At 38.3% G+C, this 21456-nt stretch overlaps 1 protein-coding gene across 4 annotated transcripts in view; it reads left to right on the top strand.

The window, feature by feature from the left end:
• Positions 1-4289: 4289 nt before the first annotated feature.
• C9orf72 (C9orf72-SMCR8 complex subunit) overlaps positions 4290-21456 on the top strand; it is a 29348-nt gene continuing 12181 nt past the window's right edge. The window contains exons 1-6 of one of the 4 annotated variants that reach the window (XM_071077887.1): positions 4290-4388; positions 13000-13487; positions 14573-14632; positions 17667-17762; positions 18501-18565; positions 19864-19936. In XM_071077887.1, coding sequence (XP_070933988.1) covers positions 13044-13487; positions 14573-14632; positions 17667-17762; positions 18501-18565; positions 19864-19936 — 738 coding nt within the window. In that variant the 5' untranslated portion in view covers positions 4290-4388; positions 13000-13043. The other 3 variants (XM_011761822.2, XM_011761823.3, XM_011761821.3) reach the window with 3 other exon arrangements.

Raw genomic sequence — 21456 nt, 5'->3', positions numbered from 1 at the left:
CACAGTTAAATCTAATTTGCTGTAATCTGGATAAATGGGAGCTAGTCAACAAGCTCTCAGCTCCAGTTCTGAATCAGCAGCACATATCGCATTTTTGAAATACACTAATAGCGAGAATGGAGAAAAGGCTTCCTGACAACAACTGGCATTTGTGACACAGCAGGAAGGTTATCTGGATTCTGATATAACAGTTATTGGAATCATACATAGGCACATAGTTTAAAAGGCTAATAAGTCACTTGTCATTGCTTTTATTATCCCTGCATAGTTACTAAAATTGAGATTGGAACCACTTCTTGAATGTACTGTTCTAAATCCTTAGCTTACTTGATGACACATGACCCTCACAATGATCCTAAGAGATTATTCATTTGCATGTCATTTTGTAGCTGAGGAAATTGAGGCACAGAGAAATATAGTACTGTCCAAAATGTCATAACTAATGAAGGCAGAGAGAATACTCACACCAGCTCTGATTCCAGAGCCCACTCTCTTCACTGTATGCTTTTCTGCTTCCCTAGTTGTAGAGTCTTTTTTGTATGACTGCATTAATTATATGTGAATAGTTTAAAATTTTCTATATAAGGTCTTTAAGGGTGTCATTCTGGTTGAAAATGGAGGACTAGGGTTCTCACTTGAACATATATTTCTGTAGTAAAACCTATTTTCACTTAGATGCTACAGTTACTTGAGGTGGTTAATAAACCAGTTAACAGAGTTTGAAAAGGATTAGGGTTAAAGCCCTCCCAAGCCATCTTTCATGCTGCTAATATGAATCACTTTACTAGATACTTAATATCATTTTCTCTTTGGTCCCCAGAAGACTAGATATATGCTAGAATATTTGTCCTCCTCTTTTACCCTATCAGGCAATGAAGTATTTTGGACCACTGTACTATGCTATAATTATTGTTTCCCTCCTGATTTTTTTGCTCCAATCTAATGAAAGACATACAAGCTACTGTACTGCTACACAATGACTAAATACCTGTTGGATTAGATGGGAGGAGGACACACATTCACTGGCTAGAAAGCATCATGCACACAGAGCCACTTTCACCATATATTTTATTTCTCATGATCATGTAGAATTTAGGCTTTGGTGTTGATCACTTCTCTCTTAGGAAACATAGTTGTTTTAGGGTTGATATCACCAAAAAAAAAAAAAAAAAACAGAAAAACCTATTAGAGAAAAGGAAAATTATTTGTCTGTTGGCCAAATTTTGAAGTAGGAAAACCTGCTTTTGAAGTTGTATTCCCCTCCCAGGCACTTAATCCAAGTCCCAGTCATACTCTAAACTGGCGATACTAGTATTAACCACCATAGGAGTTATCTGAGATGAGTCGTCATCAACTTGGTATCAGGTTGTTGTCCTCAGGACTCAGTGAGCTCTAGAATTGCATGAAACTGGCCTAATTTATCAAAGTATGTAGACTTGGGTAAATAATTCAATCTCTCAGAAGTCCAGTTATCTCCTCTGTAAAACACATCTACATCCTAGGGATGACAATATCTACATCCTAGAGATGTTAGGAGGATTAAGTGTAATTTTTTTAATTGTATGTATTTAAAATGAGCAACATAATATTTTGATATACACATGTGTAGTGATTACTACAGTCAAACAAATTAACATATCCATCATTTTATAGCTACCTTTTATGCACATGATAAGATTATCTAAAATCTATTCTCTTACCAAATTTCCAGTATAAAATATTGATATGGTTTGATCCATGTCCCCACCCAAATCTCATGTTCAATTGCAATCCTCAGCATTGGAGTTGGAGCTTGGTTGGAGGATCATAAGGGTGGCTTCTAATGGTTCAGTAACATCCCCTCTCGGTACTGTATAATGAGTAAGTTCTCATGAGATCTGGTTGTTTAAAAGGGTGTAACACCTCCCCGCTTTCCCTCTCTGTCTTCCTCCTGCTCCTGCTATGTGAAGTGCCAGCTCCCTCTTTGCCTTCTGCCATGATTGTAAGTTCTCTGAGGCATCCCCAGAAGATGATCCTGCCATGCTTCCTATACAGCCTGCAGATCCATGAGTCAATTAAGCCTCTTTTCTTTATAAATTACCCAGTCTCAAGTATTTCTTTATAACAATGCAAGAATGGACTAATACAGAAAATTGTTACTGAGAAGAAGGGCATTGCTATAAAGACACCTAAAAACGTAGAAGTGACTTTGGAACTGGCCAACACGCAGAAGTTGAAACATTTCGGAGGGCTCAGAAGAAGACAGAAAGATGAGAGAAAGTTTGGAACTCGCTAGGGACTTGTTGAGTGGTTGTGACCAAAATGCTGATAGTAATATAGACAGTGAAGTTCAGGTTGAGGAGGTCTCCGATGGAAATGAGAAATTTATTGGGACTGAGTAAAGGTCAGGTTGGCTATGCTTTAGCAAAGAGTTTAGCTGCATTGTTCCTCTGTTCTAGGGATCTGCAAAATCTTAAACTTAAGAATGATGATTTAGGGTATCTGGCAGAAGAAATTTCTAAGCAGCAAAGTGTTCAAGAAGTAACCTGGCTGCTTCTAATAGCCTATCTTATATGCATGAGGACAGAAATGATCTGAAATTGGAAATGACATTTAAAAGGGAAGCAGAGCATAAAAGTTTGGAAAATTTGCAGCCTGGCCATGTGGTAGTAGAGAAAAGCTCATTCTCAGGAGAGGAAGTCAAGCAGGCTGCATAAATTTGCATAACTAAAAGGAAGGCAAGGGCCTATAATCAAAACAATGGGGAGAAAGACTCATAGGACTAATAGGCATTTTAGACTTTCATGGTAGTACCTCTCTTTACAGGCCCAGAAGCCTAGGAGGACTGAATCATTTCCTGGGTCAGGCCTAGGGCCCCTGCTCCCTCTTACAGCCTTGAGACACTTCTCCCTGAATCCCAGCTGCTCAAAGGGGCCCACGTACTGTTAGAGTAGGTAGCTAATCAGGCATGAGTGGGGTAAGAGAGGGGTCCCCACCACCCACCAGGAATATCAGGCAACCATCAGGTGATGGTCAGGCAGTTGTCATACCGCCTCTCTAAAATATTAACAGGTTGCAGCCAGCACCAGGGAGAGGCAACTTCTCAATAGATGGAAACACCTGAAATTGGTAACTGGCAGCTTCCAATAAGATCTCAGGAACGGGAAGAGTGGGCTTAACTTGCACATTAAGAGGTAAAATGGTGAAGTATGACCTTTGGGGACACTCCACTGGAAAAGGGAAGAAAGCCTCAGGTAAGCATGTACACAACTACAGTAAACACACTGCACATGCTCACCTTCCAAGTGCAAGCAGGGCACAATGCATGCAGGAAGCTCATCCTTAGGGAAGGACCAAGGGAAAGGGGTACAAGATGTCAGAAGTACGCCAGCATATAAAATCCTAGGTTTAAGGTCAAACAGGGCACTTGACCTCCAAGGTGCCCACCTGGGCCTCTTGCAAATGTACGTTCCTTTCATTCCTGTTCTAAAGCTTTTTAATAAACATTTACTCCTGCTTTGGAACTTGTCGCAGTCTCTTTTTCTGCCTTATGCCTCTTAGTCAAATCCTTTCTTCTGAGGAGGCAAAATTGAGGTTGCTGCAGACCCACATGGATTTGCAGCTGGTAACTCAGATAACTTCCACCAGTAAGAATATAGTTCAGGCTGCTGCTTCACAGGGTACCAGGCATAAGCCTTGGTGGCTTCCATAAGCTGTGAAGCCGGCGGGTGCACATAATACAAGAGTTGAGGCTTGAGAACCTCTACCTAGATTTTAGAGGATGTATGACAAAGTCTAGATGTCCAGACAGAATCCAGTCACAGGGGTGGAACCCTCATGCAGAACATCTACTAGGGAAGCGAGGAGAAGAAATGTGGGGTTGCAGCACCCACAGAACGTCCCCTGGGGCACTGCCTAGCACAGCTATGAGAAGAGAGCCACCGTCCTCCAGACCCCAGAAAGGTAGATTCACCAATAACTTGCACCCTGCAGCCTGGAAAAGCTGCAAGCACTCAATGCTAACCCATGAGAGCAGCTGTGGGAGCTGAACCATGGAAAGTCATATGGGTGGTTCTGCCCGAGGTTTTGGGAGCCCACTCCTTGCACCAGTGTTCCCTGGGTGTGAGTCAAAGGAGATTATTTCAGAAATTTAAGATTTAATGACTGCCCAGCTGGCTTTCAGACTTGCAATGGGGCCCTATAGCCTCTTTCATTTGACTGATTTCTCCCTTTCAGAATGGCAGTATCTGCCCAATGCCTATACCCCCCATCGTATCTTGGAAGCAATTAACTTGTTTTTGATTTTACAGGTTCATAGGCAGAAGGGACTAGCTTCCTCTCAGGCGAGACTTGGAACTTTGGACTTTTGAATAAATGCTGGATCGAGTTAAGACTTTGGGGAACTGTTGGTAAGGCATGACAGTATTTTGCAATACGAGAAGGACATTAGATTTGGGAGGGGCCAGAGGTAGAATGACACAGTTTGGATCTGTGTCCCCACCAAATCTCATATTCAACTGTAATCCCCAATGCTGGACGTTGGGCCTGGTGGGAGGTAATTGGATTATGGGGTGGCTTCTAATGATTTAGCAACATCCCCTCTTGGTACTATATAGTGAGTGAGTTCTGACAAGATCTGGTTGTTTAAAAGTACGTAGCACCTCCCCCACTTCTCTCTTCCACCAGCTCTTGCCATATGAAGTCTGGGGTCCCCCTATGCCTTCCATCATGATTGTAAGTTCCCTGCGGCCTGCCCAGGGGCTGATCCAGCCATGTTTCTTGTACAGCCTGCAGAACCACGAGCCGTAAAACTTTTCTTCATAAATTACCCAGTTTCAGGTTATTTCTTCATAGCAGTGTAAGAATGGACTAATACAATTATTAACGTTAGTCCTCATGTTGTACATTCAATCTCTAGATGTATTAGACATAACTGTAATTTTGTACCCTACCCTACAACTTTCTTTCCCCCAAACCCCCCAACCAAGGGTCTACTCTGTTTCTATAAATTCAATTTTTTTAAAATTCCACTTATAAGTACAACTCAGTACAGAAACTTGGTAAATGCTAACTACTTGTTATAAGCTGCCTGTAAAAATAAAAATACAGAGATGAATCTCTAAGCAATTTTTTGGGGAAGAAAGAATTGCAATTAGGGCATACGTGTAGATCAGATGGTCTTCGGTATATCCAACGACAAAGAAAAGGTGGGAGGTTTCGTTAAAAAAGAGAAATGTTACATAGTACTTTTAGAGAAAATTTATTGGCACTATTAAGGGCCTGAGGAGCTGGTAAGTTTCAATTGGTGAGTGATGGTGGTAGATAAAATTAGAGCTGCAGCAGGTCATTTCAGCAACTATCAGATAAAACTGGTCTCAGGTCACAACGGGCAGTTTCAGCAGCTAGACTTGAAAGAATTACACTGCGGGAGCAATGTCATTTGTCCTGCATGCTTTTCTACCCCCTACCCCCACTTTTTTAGTTGGGTATAACAAGAACGACCCAAATTGTATGATCAACTTTCACAAAGCATAGAACAGTAGGAAAAGGGTCTGTTTCTGCAGAAGATGTAGACGTTGAGAGCCATTTTATGTATTTATTCCTCCCTTTCTTCATCGGTGAATGATTAAAATGTTCTGTATGATTTTTAGTGATGAGAAAGGTTAAACGCTACTCATCTGTAGTAAGTGTAATCTACACACTTGCAGACCAAAAGGCATAAGGTTTAAAAAACCTTTGTTTTTTTACACATCAGAGTGGTATAAATGCTACTCATCTGTAGTAAGTGAAATCTATACACCTGCAGACCAACGACACAAGGTTTCAAAAATCTTTGTGTTTTTTACACATCAAACAGAATGGTACATTTTTCAAAAGTTAAAAAAAAAAAAAAAAAAAAAAAAAAAAACTCATCCACATATCACAACTAGCAAAAATGACATTCCCCAGTGTGAAAATCATGCTTGAGAGAATTCTTACATGTAAAGGCAAAATTGCAGTGACTTTACAAGGGACCTGGGGATTCCCGCCCACAGTGTGGAGCTGTCCCCTACCAGGGTTTGCGGCGGAGTTTTGAATGTACTTAACAGTGTCTCACGGTAAAAACAAAACTTCATCCACCAAATATTTGTTGAGCGCCCACTGCCTGCCAAGCACAAACAAAACCATTCAAAACCACGAAATCGTCTGCACTTTCTCCGGATCCAGCAGCCTCTGCGATTAAGGTTTGCACACGCTATTGCGCCAACGCTCCTCCAGAGCGCGTCTTAAGATAAAAGAATGGGACAAGTTGCCCCTCCCCCTTTCACGGGCCTCGTGCGTCAACGTCATCGCATATAGAAAACAGACAGACGTAACCTACGGTGTCCCGCTAGGAAAGAGAGGCGCGTCAAACAGCTACAAGTTCCGCCCACGTAAAAGATGACGCTTGGTGCGTCAGCCGTCCCTGCTGCCCGGTTCCTTCTCTCTGGGGGCGGGGCCTGGCTAGAGCAGGTGTGGGTTTAGGAGGTGTGTGTTTTTGTTTTTCCTACCCTCTCCCCTCTACTTGCTCTCACAGTACTCGCTGAGGGTGAACAAGAAAAGACCTGATAAAGATTAACCAGAAGAAAACAAAGAGGGAAACAACTGCAGCCTGTAGCGGGGTCTGGAGCTTAAGAGACGCGCGCTAGGCGCCGGGCCCTGGGCGTGGTCGGGGCGGGGTCGGGCCGGGGGCGGGGCTGCGGTTGCGGTCCCTGCGCCCGCGGCGGCGGCGGCGGCGGCAGCGGAGGTGCAGGTGGTGGCGAGTGGGTGAGTGAAGAGGCGGCGTCCTGGCGGGTGTCTGTTTGGCGTCCGGTTGCCGGGAAGAGACGCGGGTAGCAGCCGGGGCTCTCCTCAGAGCTCGACACATTTTTACTTTCCCTCTCGTTTCTCTGACCGAAGTCGGGTGTCCGGCTTTCGCCTCTAGCGACTGGTGGAATTGCCTGCATTGGGCCCCGGGCTTCGCGGCGGCGCAGGGACGAGGGATGGGAATCTGGCCTCTTCCTCGCTTTCCCGCCCGCAGTGCGCTGCCCCAGCTGTCTCCTTCCCGGGGACCTGCTGGGAGCGCTGCCGCTGCAGACTCGAGAGAAAGGAGCCTCGGGCACTGAGAGGCCTCGCCCGGGGGAAGGCCGGAGGGCGGGCCGCGAGCGGCTCCTGCGGACCAAGTCTGGGTTCTCTGGGAACCCGAGACGGTCCCTGATGGCGAGGAGATCATGCGGGGTGCTATTGGGGTGTGGAGACGTCTGCAGAATTTTAGCCCAAGCTTCTAAGGAGTGCTGATGACTTGCATATGAGGGCAGCAATGCCAGTCGGTGTACTCCCTATTCTGTGGGACATGATGTGGTTGCTTCACAGCTCCGAGATGACACAGACTTGCTTAAAGGAAGTGACCATTGTGACTTGGGCATCACTTGACTGATGGTAATCAGTTGCAGACAGAAGTGCACAGATTACATGTCTGTGTCCACACTGGATCAGTCTGGCCACGAGGAACACCACAGGCTTTGTATTGAGAAACAGGAGGGAGGTCCTGCACTTTCCCAGGAGGGGTGGCCCTTTCAGATGCAATCGAGATTGTTAGGCTCTGGTAGAGTGGTTGCCTGGTTGTGGCAGTTGGCAAATTCCTATTCAAACTGTTGCCGTGCGTCACCAGTTAACAACAAGGGTACACAATCTGTCTGGCATTACTTCTACTTTGTACAAAGGATCAAAAATACTGTTAGATATGATTTTTCTCAGACTTTGGGAAACTTTTAACATAATCTGTGAATATCACAGAAGCAGGACTGTCATATAGAGGATATTAATAACCTGGAGTCAGAATACTTGAAATATGGTGTCATTTGACACGGGCTCTGTTATCACCACCTTTGCCAAGCCCTTTCACTTGAGGAAAACCCTCAATCAGTTGGAAACTGCCTCATGCTGACAGTACATCTGAAACAAAAACGAGAGTAGTTACCACATTCCAGATTGTTCACTAAGGCAGCATTTATCTGCTCCAGGAAAACATTACAAGCAACTTATGAAGTTGATAAGATATTTTGTTTGGCTATGTTGGTACTCCAAAAGTTGCTTTCAGAAAAACAAAGTAAACCAAGGAGGACTTCTGTTGTTCACGTCTGCCCTTGGGCTCTATTCTACGTTAATTAGGTAGTTCCCAGGAGGACTAGATTAGCCTACCTATTGTCTGAGAAACTTGGATCTGTGAGAAATGGCCAGATAGTGATATGAACTTCACCTCCCAGTCTTTCCTGATGTTTAAGATTGAGAAAGTGTTGTGAACTTTCTGGTGCTGTAAGCAGTTCACTGTCCTTAAAGTGGTCCTGGGCAGCTCCTGTTGTGGAAAGTGGACCGATTTAGGATTCTGCTTGGCTTTGGACTGGGAGAAAATAAACTGCATGGTTACAAGTATTGAGAGCCAAGTTGGAGAAGGTGGCTTACACCTATAATGCCAGAGCCTTAGGAGGCAGGGGCAAGAGGATCACTGGAAGTCAGGAGTTCAAGCCCAACCTGGGCAGCCTAGACCCTGTCTCTACAAAAAATTAAAAACTTAGCCGGGCGCGGTGGTGTGCACCTGTAGTCCTAGCTACTTGGGAGGCTCAGGCAGGAGGGTCTTTTGAGCCCAGGAGTTTGAAGTTACAGGGAGCTATGATCCTGCCAGTGCACTCCAGCCTGGATGGCAAAACGAGACCCTGTCTCTAAAAAACAAGAAGTGAGGGCTTTATGATCGTAGAAATTTTGCTTACAATAGCAGTGGACCAACCACCTTTCTAAATACCAATCAGGGAAGACATAGTTGATTTTTAACAAACATTTAAAGAAAAAGCAAAACCTCAAACTTAGCACTCTACTAACAGTTTTAGCCGATGCTAATTAAGGTAATCATGTCTGCATATATGGGATTACTTTCAGAAAGTGTATTGGGAAACCTCTCATGAACCCGGTGCAACCCTGAGCAAGCCACCGTCTCACTCAGTTTGAATCTTGGCTTCCCTCAAAAGACTCTGTGGCTAATGTTTGGTAACTCTCTGGAGTAGCCAGCACTGCATGTACATAGGATAGGTACATAAAACAATTATTGGTTTTGAGCTGATTTTTTTCAGCTGCATTTGCGTGTATGGATTTTTCTCACCAAAGACAATGACTTCAAGTGTTAATAAAATAATTGTACAGCTCTCCTAATTATACTTCTCTGTAACATTTCATTTCTCAGACTATTTCTTTTGGTAGGATTTAAAACTAAGCAATTCAGTATGATCTTTGTTCTTCGTTTTCTTTCTTATTCTTTTTTTTTTCGAGACAGAGTCTCCCTCTGTTGTGCCATCTCAGCCCATTGCAACCTCCGCCACCTGGGTTCAAGTGATTCTCCTGCCTCAGCCTCCTGAGTAGCTGGGATTACAGGTGCCCGCCACCACACCTAGCTAATTTTTTGTATTTTTAGTAGAGGCGGGGTTTCACCATGTTGGCTAGGCTGGTCTTAAACTCCTGACCTCAGATGATCCACCTGCCTCGGCCTCCCAAAGAGCTGGGATGATAGGCGTGACCCACCATGCCCACCCCATTTTTTTTCTTATTCTGTTAGGAGTGAGAGTGTAACTAGCAGTCTATAATAGTTCAATTTTCACAACGTGGTAAAAATTTTCCCTGTAATTCAACGAGATTTTGCTTCAGGGCTCAGTTCTGTTTTAGGAAATACTTTTATTTTCAGTTTGATGATGAAATATTAGAGTTGTGATATTGCCTTTATGATTACCTACCTTTTTAACCTAAAAGAATGAAAGAAAAATATGTTTACAGTATAATTGTATGGTTGCGTGTTAACTTAATTCATTATGTTGGCCTCCAGTTTGCTGTTGTTCGTTATGACAGCAGTAGTGTCATTACCATTTCAATTCAGATTACATTCCTGTATTTGATCATTGTAAACTGATTGCTTAAATTGTATTAAAAACAGTGGATATTTTAAACAAGCTGTACTGCTTATATCCAGTGCTGTCTCCTAAGACTATTAAATTGATATAACATATTTAAAAGTAAATATTTCCTAAATGAATTTTTGAAATTAAAAATACACGTGTTAAAACTGTCTTTGTGTTCAACCATTTCTGTACGTACTTAGAGTTAACTGTTTTGCCAGGCTCTGTATGCCTACTCATAATGTGATAAAAGCACTCATCTAATGCTCTATAAATAGAAGTCAGTGCTTTCCATCAGACTGAACACTCTTGGCAAGATGTGGATAAAATTATTTAAGTAAAATTGTTTACTTTGTCATACATTTACAGATCAAATGTTAGCTCCCAAAGCAATCATATGGCAAAGATAGGCATATCATAATTTGCCTATTAGCTGCTTTGTATTGCTATTATGATAGATTTCACAGTTTTAGATCTGCTTAGATGAAAATGTAATTCTTTTTACTGTCAGTCTTAGATATAAGTCTTCAATTATAGTACAGTCACACATTGCTTAGGAATGCATCATTAGGCGATTTTGTCATTATGCAAACATCATAGAGTATACTTACATAAACCTATATAGTACAGCCTTTACGTACGTAGGCCATATGGTGTAGTCTATTGCTCCTAGGCTACAAATCTGTATAGCTGTTACTGTACTGAATACTATAGACAGTTGTAACACAGTGGTATTTATTTATCTAAATATATCTAAACATAGAAAAGGTACAGTTAAAGTATGGTATAAAAAATAATGATATACCTGTATAGGCCACTTACCGTGAATGGAGCTTGCAGGACTAGAAGTTGCTCTGGGTGAGTCAGTAAGTAAGTGGTGAATGAATGTGAAGGCCTAGAACATTACTGTACACACTGTAGACTTTATAAACACAGTATGTTTAAGCTACACCAAATTTATCTTTACAGTTTTTCTTCAATAAAAAATTAATGTGAACCTACTATAACTTTTTAACTTTGTAAACTTTTTAATTTTTTAACTTTTAAAATACTTAGCTTGAAACACAAACACGCATAGCTATACAAAAACATTTTTTCTTTATATCCTTATTCTAGAAGCTTTTTCCTATTTTTAACTTTTTTTTTTTTACTTGTTAGTCGTTTTTGTTAAAAACTAAAACACACACACTTTCACCTAGGCATAGACAGGATTAGGATCATCAGTTTCACTCCCTTCCACCTCACTGCCTTCCACCTCCACATCTTGTCCCACTGGAACGTTTTTAGGGGGAATAACACACATGTAGCTGTCACCTGCTATGATAACAGTGCTTTCTGTTGAATACCTCCTGAAGGACCTGCCTGAGGCTGTTTTACATTTAACTTAAAAAAAAAAATAAGTAGAAGGAGTACACTCTAAAATAACAATAAAAGGTATAGTCTAGTGAATACATAAACCAGCAACATAGTAGTTTATTATCAAGTGTTGTATACTGTAATAATTGTATGTGCTATACTTTAAATGACTTGAAAAATTGTACTAAGACCTTATGATGGTTACAGTGTCACTAAGGCGATAGCATATTTTCAGGTCCATTGTAATCTAATGGGACCACCATCATATATGCAGTCCACCATTGACTGAAATGTTACATGGTACGTAACTGTATTTGCAAGAATGATTTGTTTTACATTAATATCACATAGGATGTACCTTTTTAGAGTGATATGTTTATGTGGATTAAGATGTACAAGTGGAGCAAGGGGACAAGAGCCCTTGGTTCTGTCTTGGATGTGAGCTTTTATGCTCTTCTCATCATGTCTGTTTTCTTATTAAATTCAAAGGCTTGAACAGGCCCTATTTAGCCCTTCTGTTTTCTATGTGTTCTAAATAACTAAAGCTTTTAAATTCTAGCCATTTAGTGTAGAACTCTCTTTGCAATGGTAAAATGCTGTATTGGTTTCTTGACTAGCATATTAAATATATTTATCTTTGTCTTGATATTTCAATGTCATTTTAAACATCAGGATTGGGCTTTAGTATTCTCATACCCAGAGAGTTCACTGAGGATACAGGACTGTTTGCCCATTTTTTGTTATGGCTCCAGACTTGTGGTATTTCGATGTCTTTTTTTTTTTTTTTTTTTTTTTTTTTTAAACCTTTTAGCAGCTTTAAAGTATTTCTGTTGTTAGGTGTTGTATTACTTTTCTAAGATTACTGTAACAAAGCACCACAAACTGAGTGGCTTTAAACAACAGCAATTTATTCTCTCACAATTCTAGAAGCTAGAAGTCCGAAATGGAAGTGTTGATGGGGCATGATCCTCAAAAGAGAGAAGACTCTTTCCTTGCCTCTTCCTGGCTTCTGGTGGTTACCAGCAATCCTGAGCGTTCCTTTCTTGCTTCGTAGTTTCAGCAGTCCAGTATCTGCCTTTTGTCTTCACATGGATGTCTACCCCTTGTCTCTGTGTCTCCAAATCTCTCTCCTTATAAACACAGAAGTTATTGGATTAGGCCCCACTCTAATCCAGTATGACCCCATTTTAACACGATTACACCTATTTCTAAATAAGGTCACATTCACATATACCAAGGGTTAGGAATTGAGCATATCTTTTGCAGGGACACAATTCAACCCACAAGTGTCAGTCTCTAGCTGAGCCTTTACCTTCCTGGTTTTCTCCTTTTTAGTTGCTGTGGGTTAGGGGCCAAATCTCCAGTCATACTAGACTTGCACATGGACTGGAGATTTGGGAATACTGCGGGTCTATTCTATGAGCTTTAGTATGTAACATTTAATATCAGTGTAAAGAAGCCATTTTTTCAGTTCACTATTTCTTTGAATTTCTTAATGTATGCCCTGAATATAAGTAACAAGTTACTATGTCTCATAAAATGATCATATCAACAAACATTTAATGTGCACCTACTGTGCTAGTTGAATGTCTTTATCCTGATAGGAGATAACAGGCTTCCGCATCTTTGACTTAAGAGGACAAACCAAGTATGTCTGAATCATTTGGGGTTTTGATGGATATCTTTAAATTGCTGAACCTAATCATTGGTTTTATATGTCATTGTTTAGATATCTCAGGAGCATTTGGATAATGTGACAGTTGGAATGCAGTGATGTCGACTCTTTGCCCACCGCCATCTCCAGCTGTTGCCAAGACAGAGATTGCTTTAAGTGGTGAATCACCTTTATTAGCAGCTACTTTTGCTTACTGGGACAATATTCTTGGTCCTAGAGTAAGGCACATTTGGGCTCCAAAGACAGAACAGGTACTTCTCAGTGATGGAGAAATAACTTTTCTTGCCAACCACACTCTAAATGGAGAAATCCTTCGAAATGCAGAGAGTGGTGCTATAGATGTAAAGTTTTTTGTCTTGTCTGAAAAGGGAGTGATTATTGTTTCATTAATCTTTGATGGAAACTGGAATGGGGATCGCAGCACATATGGACTATCAATTATACTTCCACAGACAGAACTTAGTTTCTACCTCCCACTTCATAGAGTATGTGTTGATAGATTAACACATATAATCCGGAAAGGAAGAATATGGATGCATAAGGTAAGTGATTTTTCAGCTTATTAATCATGTTAACCTATCTTTTGAAAGCTTATTTTCTGATACATATAAATCTTATTTTTAAATTATATGCAGTGAACATCAAACAATAGATACTATTTATTTTGCATTTATCCTGTTAGATACAAATACATCTGGTCTGATGCCTGTCATCTTCATATTAACTGTGGAAGGTAGGAAATGGTAGCTCCACATTACAGATGAAAAGCTAAAGCTTAAACAAATGCAGAAACTTTTAGATCCTGGATTCTTCTTGGGAGCCTTTGACTCTAATACCTTTTGTTTCCCTTTCATTGCACAATCCTGTCTTTCGCTTACTACTATGTGTAAGTATAACAGTTCAAAAAAATAGTTTCATAAGCTGTTGGTTATGTAGCCTTTGGTCTCTTTAACCTCTTTGCCAAGTTCCCAGGTTCATAAAATGAGGAGGTTGAACCGCATGGTTCCCAAGAGAATTCCTTTTAATTTTACAGAAATTATTGTTTTCCCCGAAGTCCTATAGTTCAATATATAATGATATTTACATTTCAGTATAGTTTTGGTATATCTAAAGAACACATTAAGTTCTCCTTCCTGTGTTCCAGTTTGATACTAACCTGGAAGTCCATTAAGCATTACCAATTTTAAAAGGCTTTTGCCCAATAGTAAGGAAAAATAATATCTTTTAAAAGAATAATTTTTTACTATGTTTGCAGGCTTACTTCCTTTTTTCTCACATTATGAAACTCTTAAAATCAGGAGAATCTTTTAAACATCATAATGTTTAATTTGAAAAGTGCAAGTCATTCTTTTCCTTTTTGAAACTATGCAGATGTTACATTGACTATTTTCTGTGAAGTTATCTTTTTTTTCCCTGCAGAATAAAGGGTGTTTTGATTTTATTTTGTGTTGTTTATAAGAACATGCATTCGTTGGGTTAATTTCCTGCCCCTGCCCCCATTTTTTCCCTAAAGTAGAAAGTATTTTTCTTGTGAACTAAATTACTACACAAGAACATGTCTATTGAAAAATAAGTAAGTATCAAAATGTTGTGGGTTGTTTTTTTAAATAAATTCTTTCTTGCTCAGGAAAGACAAGAAAATGTCCAGAAGATTATCTTAGAAGGCACAGAGAGAATGGAAGATCAGGTATATGCAGATTGCATACTGTCAAATATTATTCTCACGGCATGTATCTGTGTAAAGTTGATGGCTACATTTGTGAAGGCCTTGGGGACGTACAGAGTAAGCCTTAATGGAGCTTTTATGGAGGTGTACAGAATAAACTAGAGGAAGATTTCCATATCTTAGACCTGAAGAGTTAAATCAGTAAACAAAGGAAAATAGTAATTGCATCTACAAATTAATATTTGCTCCCCTTTTTTTTCTGTTTGAACAGAATAAATTTTGGATAACTTGTTCATAGTAAAAAATTTAAAAATTGTCTGTGATATGTTCTTTAAGGTACTACTTCTCGAACTTTTTCCTAGAAGTAGCTGTAACAGAAGGAGAGCATATGTACCCCTAAGGTATCTGGGGTATAGGCCCATGTCCAAACAATATTTCTTTTAAGTCTTGTGTTGTATCTTTAAGACTCATGCAATTTACATTTTATTCCATGATATAACTATTTTAATATTAAAATTTGTCAGTGATATTTCTTACCCTCTCCTCTAGGAAAATGTGCCATGTTTATACTTTGGCTTTGAGTGCCCCTGAGGAACAGACACTAGAGTTTGAGAAGCATGGTTACACAGGCGTGGCTTCCCCTGCAGAAATTAAGTACAGACTATTTCAGTGTAAAGCAGAGAAGTTCTTTTGAAGGGGAATCTCCAGTGAAGAAAGGGTTCTTCACTTTTACTTCCATTTCCTCTTGAGGGTGACCCTCATTGCTCCTTGTAAAACTCCGATATTTTAAACATGGCTGTTTTGCTTTCCTCTGGTTCTTTTTAACATGAGTGAGACAGATGATACTTTAAAAAGTAATTAAAAAAAGAAAAAGTGTGAAAATATATGGCCATAATGCAGAACCCTATGCCGTGATCTCCTTTACCAAATTGTTGTGTTTGTACTTTTGTAGATAGCTTTCCAGTCCAGAGACAGTTATTCTGTGTAAAGGTCTGACTCAACAAGAAAAGATTTCCCTTTACCCAAAGAATGCCAGTCTTTATTTGCTGGTCAATAAGCAGGGTCCCCAGGAAAGGGGTAACTTTCACCACCCTCTAACCCACTGGTTATTAGTAAACTAATTAAGTAGACTTATCTCAAGATGAGGAAACTTAAAACCAAGTAAAATTCTGCTTTTACTGGGATTTTATTTTTTGAAACCAGAAACGTTTACTTAAGTTGACTATTATTAATGAATTTTGGTCTCTCTTTTAAGTAATCTTCTTAAAAATGTTATCCTACTGCTGAGAAGTTCAAGTTTGAGAAGTACAAGGAGGAATAGAAACTTGAGAGATTTTCTTTTTCTTTTAGAGCCTCTTCTGTATTTAGCCCTGTAGGAATTTTTTTTTTCCCCCAAGATTCTTCTTCGTGAAAAGGAGGAGTTGCCTTTTGATTGAGTTCTTGCAAATCTCACAACGACTTTATTTTGAACAGTACTGTTTGGGGATGATGCATGAGTCTGAAACAACTTCAGTTGTAGCTGTCATCTGATAAAATTGCTTCACAGGGAAGGAAATTTAGCACGGATCTAGTCATTATTCTTGTTAGATTGAATGTGTTAATCATAATTGTAAACAGGCATGATAATTATTACTTTAAAAACTGAAAACAGTGAATAGTTGTGGAGGTTACTAAAGCATGATTTTTTTAAAATAAAACTTTCAGCATTTTGCAAATATGCATATGGTTTAGGATAGAACTTCCAGAGGTAGCATCACATTTAAATTCTCAAGCAACTTAGTAATACGAGGCTCTGAAAAACTGGTTAAAGTTACTCCAGAAATGGCCCTGGGTCTGACAGACATTCTAACTTAAAGATGCATATGAAGACTTTGAATAAAATCATTTCATATGAAGATATTGAATAAAATCATTTCATAAAATAAGTGAGGAAAAACAACTACTATTGAATTCATCTTAATGTATGATTTTAAAAATATGTTTAGCTAAAAATTCATAGACATTTGACAATTTCGTTTATATCTCAAAAAGTTGACTTACTCAAGTTGATCACAAAACTGATGAGACTGGTGGTGGTAGTGAATAAATGAGGGACCACCCATATTTGAGACACTTTACATTTGTGATGTGTTATACTGAATTTTCAGTTTGATTCTATAAACTACCAATTTCAAAATTACAATTTCAAGGTGTAATAAGTAGTAGTATTATCTTGAAATAGGTCTAAAGGGAACTTTTCTGTTTTAAAAGATTCTTAAACTATATGTGCTGATTTTGATTTGCATTTGGGTAGATTATACTCTTATGAATCGGGGGGCTGGGTATTGATTCAGGTTTTCCTTACCTATTTGGTAAGGATTTCAAAGTCTTTTTGTGCTTGATTTTCCTCGTTTTTAAATATGAAACATATTGATGACTTTTAATTAACAAATGTTTTTATCTCGAATAAATTTTAAAGGAGATCTTTTCTAAAAGAGGTATGATGACTTAATTATTGCATATAACAATAAATGAGAAACCAGTGATTCCATACTCTCTAAAGAATAAAAGTGAGCTTTAGGCCCAGGCATGGTGGCTCATGCCTGTAATCCCAGCACTTTGGAAGGCCGAGGCAGGCGGATCACCTGAGGTCAGGAATTCGACACCAGCCTGGCCAACATGGCAAAACCCTGTCTCTACTACAAATACAAAAATTAGCTGGGCATGGTGGCAGCCCCTATAGTCCCAGCTACTTGGAAGACTGAGACAGGAGAGTCACTCGAACCCGAGAGGCAGAGGTTGCAGTAAGCTGAAATCACACCATTGCACTCCAGCCTGGGCAACAAGAGCAAAACTCCGTCTCAAAAAAAAAAAAAAAAAAGAATAAAAGTGAGCTTTGGAATGCGTATAAATCCTTTAGACAAGTAGTAGACTTGTTTGCTACTGTGTTTGAACAAATTACAAAGTATTTTCATCAAAGAATGTTATTGTTTGCTGTTATTTTTATTTTTTATTGCCCAGCTTCTCTCATATTCATTATGTGATTTTCTTCACTTCATGTTACTTTATTGTGCAGGGTCAGAGTATTATTCCAATGCTTACTGGAGAAGTGATTCCTGTAATGGAACTGCTTTCATCTATGAAATCACACAGTGTTCCTGAAGAAATAGATGTAAGTTTTTATATTTTTAAATGAGAGCAATTATACCCTTTATCAGTTTTTTGGGGTTATATTATTATTATGTATATTATTAATATTCTAATTTTAATACTAAGCACTTCGTCGTACGTACTATCCACATGCAGTATTAGCCACTTGAACAGATAAGCACACACAAAATCCTGGATTTTATGGCATAACAGAGGCATTTTTGATCAGTGATGACAAAACTAAATTTATTTTGTTTATTTCACTACTTTTATAATTCCTAAAAGTGGGAGGATCCCAGCTCTTATAGGAGCAATTAATATTTAATGCAGTACCTTTTGAAACAAAACTGTGTGCCAAAGCAGTAACCATTAATGGAAGTTGACTTATAGTCACAAATTTAGTTTCCTTAATCATTTGTTGAGGATGTTTTGAATCACACACTATGAGTGTTAAGAGATATCTTTAGGACACTATTCTTGTTGTTTTATTGTCATTTAGGTTAGTCTCCTGTCTGACAGCTCAGAAGAGGAAGTTGTTCTTGTAAAAATTGTTTACACAACCTGATTGACCAGCTTTCACATTTGTTCTTCTGAAAGCTGATGGTAGTGCACAGATTGTTTTATGGGGAGTGTTGATTCTCAGAAATGAAGGCAGTGTGTTATATTGAATCCAGACTTCAGAAAACTTGTATATTAAAAGTGTTTTTTCAACACTATGTTATAGCCAGACTAATTTTTTTATTTTTTTGATGCATTTTAGATAGCTGATACAGTACTCAATGATGATGATATTGGTGACAGTTGTCATGAAGGCTTTCTTCTCAAGTAAGAATTTTTCTTTTCATAAAACCTGGATGAAGCATATGTTCACCTATGACAAGATTTGGAAGGAAGAAAATAACAGACTGTCTACTTAGATTGTTCTAGGGACAACATTGCATATTTGAATTGTTGTTTAAATTTGTGTTATTTTTCATTCGTTATATTTCTATAATATATTTGATGTTATTCCATTTGCTATTTAAAGAAACTGAGTTTCCATAGTTCCCAGACAAGAAATCATGGCCCCTTGCTTGATTCTGGTTTCTTGTTTTACTTCTCATTAAAGCTAAAAGAACCCTTTCAAATTAAGTTGTACTGTAGATGAACTTAAGTTATTTAGGCCTAGAAAAAAAATATTCATATTTATACTGATCTTTTTCCATCCAGCAGTGGAGTTTAGTACTTAAGAGTTTGTGCCCTTAAACCAGACTCCCTGGGTTAATGCTGTGTACCTGTGGGCAAGGTCCCTGAATTCTCTATACACCTATTTCCTCATCTGTAAAATGGCAATAATAATAATAGTACCTAATGTATAGGGTTGTTATAAGCATTGAGTAAGATAAATAATATAAAGCACTTAGAACAGTGCCTGGAACATAAGAACACTTAATAATAGCTAATAGCTAACATTTTCTATTTACATTTCTTCTAAGGAAAAGGTTAACAGAAATAGCCAATATTTGTTCAGTGCCTACATGTTAGTTCCTATACTAAGTGCTTTACATGTATTATCTTATATTCTATTTTAATGTTTCTTCACAGTTGCAGATTATCATGAAATTTTATTTTTTAAAAAAGAGAAGTAAAAGGATAAAGTATTCACTTTTATGTCCACAGTCTTTTCCTTTAGGCTCATGATGGAGTATCGGAGGCATGAATGTGTTTAACCTAAGAGCCTTAATGGCTTGAATCAGAAGCACTTTAGTCCTGTATCTGTTCAGTGTCAGCCTTTCAAACATCATTTTAAATCCCATTTGACTTTAAGTAAATCACTTAATCTCTCTACATGTCAATTTCTTCAGCTATAAAATGATGGTATTTCAATAAATAAATACATTAATTAAATGATATTTTACAAACTAATTGGGCTGTTTTAAGGCTCAATAAGAAAATTTCTGTGAAAGGTCTCTAGCAAATGTAGGGTTCTATACAAATAAAAGATAACATTATGCTTATATCTTCGGTGTTTATCATGCAAAGCTCTTCTGAATTTTTTGAAGAGCTCACCTACTTTTTTTTGTTTTTAGTTTGTTAAATTGTTTTATAGGCAATGTTTTTAATCTGTTTTCTTTAACTTACAGTGCCATCAGCTCACACTTGCAAACCTGTGGCTGTTCCGTTGTAGTAGGTAGCAGTGCAGAGAAAGTAAATAAGGTAGTTTATTTTATAATCTAGCAAATGATTTGACTCTTTAAGACTGATGATATATCATGGATTGTCATTTAAATGGTAGGTTGCAATTAAAATGATCTAATAGTATAAGGAGGCAATGTAATCTCATCGAATTGCTGAGACAACTTGTGGCAACAGTGAGTTTGAAATAAAGTGAATAGGAGTCATTTATCAGTTTATTTTGATAACTTGTAAATACCAGTGTCAGATGTGTGTAAATGGTTTTGAGAATATATTAAAATCAGGTATTTAAAAAAATACTATTCTTCTATTTCCCAATGTAATCTTTAACAAATCTGAAGGTAGTCATGTACTTTCGGTACTAGTTCTGAAGAAATGTTATTTGTTTATTCATCTTGATTTCATTGTCTTGGCTTTCCTTCTAAATCTATCCCTTCTTGGGAGCTATTGGGATTAAGTGGTCATTGATGATTATACTTTATTCAGTAATGTTTCTGACCCTTTCCTTCAGTGCTACTTGAGTTAATAAAGGATTAGTGAACAGTTACATTTCCAAGCATTAGCTAATAAACTAAAGGATTTTGCACTTTTCTTCACTGACCATTAGTTAAAAACAGTTCAGAGATAAGTACATGTATCTTTCAATTCTAGCAAACCTAATTTTTTAAAAGAAGTTTTACATGGGAAATATGTTGGAAATGATTATTTACTTTACAAAGATATTCATAATTTATTTTTTCTGTAACTAGCTACTTTGTATATTTACATGAGCCTTAATTTATCAAAATTATATTTCTCATATAACCATTTATGAGAGCTTAGTATTCCTCTGTCATTATATTGCATCTACGGACTAGTGATCTTACTACTTCTGTTACCTCGAACAAGTGGCTTCCCGTCTGTGACCTCCAAAGCCGTAGGTTCCACAGAGTGACTGCTGAGCTGCTTTATGAAGGGAGAAAGGCTCCATAGTTGGGTTTTTGGTTTTGCTTTTGTTTTTGTTTTTAACATTTTTCCTATCCTCCATCCTCTTGAGGCAGAGTAGCTTACCTTTTATCTTGTTTTAATTTGAGAAAGAAGTTGCCACTGCTCTAGATTGAAAACCACTGCTTTAACATAATAACTCTGAATATGGTTTGAATTTCAAGATAGTGACATGCCTTTTTATTTTTACTAATAGAGCTGTAGGTCGAATATTATTAGATTTCTAAACCCCACCCAATGACCTCCTTATTTTAAATCAAATTTAATAATTAATTATCTTCTTATTGGAGGATCTGGACATTCTTTGATGTTTCTTACAATGAATTTCACATGTAGACCCACTAAACAGAAGTTATAAAGGTTCCATGGTCAAATAAGTCTGAGAAAGTCTGCATATTATATAATTCACCTAAAGAGTCACAGTATGTACCCAAATGTTAAAGGTTTTGAGATGCCATACAGTAAATTTACCAAGCATTTTCTAAATTTATTTGACCACAGAATCCCTATTTTAAGCAACAACTGTTATATCCCATAGGTTCCAGGTGACTAAAGAA

The sequence above is a fragment of the Macaca nemestrina genome, chromosome 14 (assembly GCF_043159975.1).
Source record: "Macaca nemestrina isolate mMacNem1 chromosome 14, mMacNem.hap1, whole genome shotgun sequence".
NCBI lineage: Eukaryota > Metazoa > Chordata > Mammalia > Primates > Cercopithecidae > Macaca > Macaca nemestrina.
This window is presented reverse-complemented; position numbering and strand designations above follow the sequence as displayed.